This window comes from Chenopodium album, chromosome 6, assembly GCF_948465745.1.
Source record: "Chenopodium album chromosome 6, dcCheAlbu1.1, whole genome shotgun sequence".
Taxonomy (NCBI): domain Eukaryota; kingdom Viridiplantae; phylum Streptophyta; class Magnoliopsida; order Caryophyllales; family Amaranthaceae; genus Chenopodium; species Chenopodium album.
The window spans coordinates 20,812,089-20,817,500 of NC_137839.1; the positions used below are offsets into that span (position 1 = coordinate 20,812,089).

General features: G+C 37.4%; 1 protein-coding gene across 1 annotated transcript; it reads left to right on the plus strand.

The window, feature by feature from the left end:
- The first annotated feature begins 3,192 nt into the window (after positions 1-3,192).
- Positions 3,193-4,671, plus strand: LOC145636770 (uncharacterized). The gene is made up of 2 exons (XM_081688321.1): positions 3,193-3,545; positions 4,455-4,671. The coding sequence occupies exons 1-2, from the start codon at positions 3,193-3,195 to the stop codon at positions 4,669-4,671; spliced, it is 570 nt and encodes a 189-aa protein (XP_081544447.1).
- Positions 4,672-5,412: the final 741 nt, after the last annotated feature.

The window sequence follows — 5,412 nt, forward strand, 5'->3', positions numbered from 1 at the left end:
GAAAAAACTTAAGGGTGAGGTTGGTTCTAACAATGTGCAAGTAGAGGGTCTTGGGTCTAACCAAGCCCTCGAATAGCAATGAAAACCTTAAGCTAGAATGTCTATTGTCTTGGAAACCCATGGACGGTTAGAACTCTTTGCGACGTTTGTTTGAGATATAGACCAAATATTGTCTTCATTTTGGAGGCAAAAGTACATAGTAGCATTTTAGATAGAATAAAAATAAGGTGTGGTTTTGGTAATGGTATTTGCTTGAGTAGTGATGGGAGGTCGGGTGGTATGGGATTTTGGTGGTGTGATATCAATGTGGAGATGATCTTTTTTTCTAGACATCACATTATGACAAAACATCCTTAATGGGGAGGGTTCTATAGTGTGGAAAGATATTGGTGTTTATGGTTGGAAGCGGAGAATAAGTTTAAAACTTGGGAGATGATGGTGAATTTACACTCTTCGGTTTCGTCGTCGTGCTTGATGTTTGGTGATTTTAACAAGATTGTGAATAGTAATAAAAAAAAAAAGAGGGTCGTGGGGCCATTCGAAGGGAAAGTAGAATGGACGGGTTTGGGAAGGCCATTAATCAATGTGGTCTTCGTAACTTGGGATACTCTGGATGTATTTTCACTTAGCAAAGGGGAACAACTCCTAAGACAATGATACGTGAAAGGCTTGACAGGGTTCTTGCCAAAGATGGGCCGTGCAATCTGATGCCAAATTTTAAGGTGAAACACTTGCCTTATAATACTCTGACCATGCGCCTCTTTTACTCGAAGCTGGTAACTATTTTGAGAGGGGAAAGAAGGAAAAACTCTTTCGATTTGAGGTCATGGGGTTATCGAGAGACGAATGTGCTGATGTGGTGGCTAATGCGTGGAGAGAGGAAGGTGGGACTGAACCCCATGCGCGCATTATGAAGTGTTCCAGAGACTTAACGAAGTGAGCAGCTACAACAACGTTTGTCTCTTTGAAAAAGAAAATTCGCAAGGTGGAGGCTGCACTTGGGGAGGCTCAGTCTGGTAGGATGGATACACAAAGATTGTATAAATGTGTAGATCTCTTTACCCAACTCGATGACTGAGGCGACTGGAAGAGTCCTACTGGTTTGCGAGATTGAGGGCTAATGATTTAAGGGACGGAGACAAAAATACGTCCTATTTTCATAAGAATGCAAATCATAGGAATAAAAAGGAAACTATGTCAATGGCGTTTAAGATAAACATGATGTTTGGCAGGAGGAACATAAGAAATTACAGAATATTGTCTTGGATTATTTTTCTGATTTATTCGAGACGGAGGATACGTCGCACTTCAATGAAGCTCTATCGGGTCTTGAGGCTAGAGTATTAGGGGAATTAAATGCTAGACTCAAACATGAGTCGAGTGACGAGGAGATAAAGGTAGCTTTATTTCAAATGCATCCGAACAAATCACCCGAACAGGATAGTATGCATGCTTTATTTTTTCAGAAATTTTGGCATATCATAGGCCCTGATATTATATTGTTTGTGAGAAAATGGTGGAAAGATGGGGTAGATTTGTCGAAAATAACAAAACATGCATTGTCATTATTCCGAAATTTGATGAGCTTAAAAGGATGAAAGATTTTAGACCAATTAGTTATTGTAATGTGCTTTATAAAATCATATCAAAAACATTGGCGAATAATAAATTTAAACCATTATTGAATGAGATTGTGTTATTAGAGTGTTTTTGCCCTAGGGCGTCATATAACTGATAATGCATTTGTTGAGTTTGAAAATTTTCATGCCATGATAAAGAATGCAGAAGGGAGAAATGGATTTATTGCCTTAAAGTTTGACATGAGTAAAGCCTATGATAGGGTCGAATGGATTTTTTTTGGAGAAGGTCATGATGAAGCTTGGTTATTCTAGCATCTGGATTAATTAAATCATGGATTGTCTTGCTACTATCTCTTTTTCTTTTAAGGTGAATGGTGTAATAGCGGGTGTTATTCATCAGTTAAGGGGACTTAGATAAGGTGATCCAATTTCTTTGTATATGTTCTTACTGTGTGTTGATGCATTCTTTTCACTGTTATCCTATGCTGCGAGTAACAAAAAAATAAAAGAGGCTAAAATTTGTAATGGAGCTCCAAGGGATTCACATCTTTTCTTCGCTAATGATAGCTTTATTTGTGATAAAGCTACTCTGGGGAAAGTTATTTTGTTGCTGATATCATCAGTTGTTATGAAAGGGCGTTTGGTTAAAAATTTAATCTAGATAAGACAGAGGAAACTTTTAGAAAATGTGTTCCGGTTGGTCGGAGAAGGAAGATTATTGAAACTTTGGGTGTGAGGGAGATAGATACACATGAGAAATACTTAGGGCTTCCGACTGTTAATAGTAAATTTAAAAAAAAAAAAAAAAGCTATCTTTTTGTGCCTTAAGGAGCGAATCTGCAAAAAGTTAAATGGGTGGAAGGAGACACTTTTATCTAGACCAAGAAAGGAAGTACTTATCAAAGCGGTTGCTCAAGCTATACCTACATACATAATGAGTATTTTCAAGATATCAAATGGACTATTGGACGAAATTCATACTCCCCTTAGTTGATTTTGGTGGGGGTCTAGAGAAGATGCAAAGAAACTTCATTGGCAGGGTTGGGAAAGTTGTCTCTTCCGAAGGCTATGGGGGCAATGGGGTTTCGGGACTTAAAGTGTTTTAATCAAGCTTTATTAGCTAAGAAAGTCTGTAGGTTTCTCAAAAATGATAATACGTTGCTACATTACACACAAAAGGCGAGGTACTATAAGCATTCGAATTTTTTGATGTTAATAGAGGCTATAACCCAAGTTTCTCGTGGAGAAGTATATTAGGGGGGGGCAAAGTCTTTACTACGTGATTGGCTGATATGGAGGGTTGATAATGGACAAAATGTTAAAATCTAGTCAGATCCCTGGATACATGAGGACTAGTAGATTATTTATCCTACCCCGAGTATTACTAGTAATATGAAATGAAGGCGAGTGAGCTACTTTCATAGTATAATGAGGAGGGGAATAGGGAGTTGATTAGCAATATGTTTCCTGCTAACATTTATGCTGCGATTCTCTCTACACCTTTGTCATCTAGAAATCATGTTGATATGTTGTTCTGGTCCCAAACAAAAAATTGGAATTTTATTCTGTCAAATCTTGCTACAGGTTGGCGCGTGTTAGGGGAGAGTTAACTATGGATGGTGGTGCTGCAAACATGGATACGAATCTGTGGAAAGGAATTTGGAAAATGGATTGCTCTCCTAAACTGAAACACTTCATATGGAGTGCTTGTATGGGTAATTTGGCTGCCAAGGAAAGGCTGGTTTACAGGCACATAACTCTTGATGCAACATGTCAGGTTTGTGGCTATGAGATTGAATCTATTATTCACTCTCTATTTCATTATGAGGTAGCTAAGGAAATATGGAAAAATGGTGACTTGGTGAAACACTTAGATGGGGCTCCTACAGACTCAGTTAAGGAAAGGTGGAGGTGGATGACGCGCAAATTAAAAGCCAAAGACCTGATTACAATGGGGGCTCCAATGTGGGTAGCATGGGCGAAGGGACAGGGGGGCTGGTGGAGGCCCGGCCTCCTCGGCCCAAATCTGCGACTTATAATTTTTATAGACTGCCCCCCCTCCCATAAAATATTATATATAACATTAAAACTGAATAAATTAGTTATTCCAATGTCTATCACATTGGTTAAAACTTAAAGCTCTTACCCAAGAGACTCGGGATCAAGTCCCTCCTTAACATACACTTTTACAGCCACATGTTTATTAACGTGAATTGTTGTTGGCCTGATGGTATGGCCCAAATAAACCAAAAAACATAATTTGGCAAATATTTTTCAAAAAAGTAAAAGTTCAAGTTTAACAAAGAACGGAGTTCTCCATCCAGGTTTTTTTTTTTTAAAAAAAATTGCTAATTTATTAAATTAATAGATTCTTTTATGTGATTTATATGATTATTATGATTTGTAGTTTAACTTGTGTATTTTATTAAATAATCTTCTATAGTTAGAAAATTTTGGATTCGAAAAGTAATTTGAATGATGATAAAACACAAATTTTTATGGGGCAAAAAAATCTACTACTTTAATTCGTAAAGTAAGATTAAGCTAATTTTTATTCACCTTATTTTTACTTTTGTAAGGTCTAACAAATTTAGATAAGTTAAGTTCATATAAAAATAAGTTTTAATAAGGGTCACCCAATTCACGTATAAATTACAACTAAAATAAGTTTTGATAAGGGTCACCCAACTACCCAAATATAAATAAGTTTTGATAAGTTCAAATAGGTTTAGATAGGTTCAAATAAGTTCAAATAGGTGAAAAATTGGCGAATAGAATGCACGCTTATTACACTTAAATTTTTTGAACCGAAGTGTCATTTAACAAGTCCGACACTCTAGACTTAAAAATCCTGGCATCTCCCCTGGTGGGCAGCTTACTCTATAAGAATAAGGTTGTTTTCAGCAATGAAAGGCTGAACACAATACTTGTGGTTGCTAGTTTTGTTGGAATGGTGGATGAGTATTGCGGGTATGCAAGACGGGTGATGCGGGTGCCTGCAATACAAGGGTCTGGTGTGGCGTATAATGCTGCCTTCTGGGTTTGTCCAACAAATGGGGTGGTTAAGGTCAATGTGGACGCTCATGTTTGAAGTCGTAGGCAGGTGGGACTTGGGGTTGTGGTAAGGGATGGAAGTAGCGGGGTATTGATAGTTGGGGTTCATAGATTTTCTCATACAAGCTTAGCAATTACAGAAGGGATTGCTATGAGATATGGCGTTACATTGGCCAGAAGGTTTAGATTCTGCGGTATCTATGTTGAAAGTGATGCAACGAGTGCTATCCAAGGCATTCATGGCAGGATTAATGGCTTGACCCCTATAAATCTTATTTATGTAGATGTTAGACATGACAGCTTATGGTTTGATTCTTGTCTTTTTTTCTCATGTAAAACGAGAATGTAATACATTGCCCATTGTATTGCTAGATGGGATGATACCGGTGTGTGTGATGAATATGTTTGTATTGGACCTTTCCCTCAAAGTATTATTGATTTGGCGGAAATTGATTTAACTTAATAAAATACTCGTACTACCTTTTTATCAAAAAAACAAAAAAAAAAAAATATCGTATCCTAAATTGCAGCATTAAATGAATGAGGATTAATAAATTACACTCCGACCCTAGTATGCACAATATCATCAGAGCCTTTTTGGTGCAGCAGGCCACACGGTGTGACCTGCTGCCAAATCAGCAAAAATAACATACTCAAACGCGCGCATAACAGGGTTACTGGTTTTGTCAGGGTTACTTGTATTTTTTTTTCGGGGTTACTTGTATTTTTTTTTTCAGGATTACCTGTATTGATTACTTATCCAGTGGTTACTTGTATT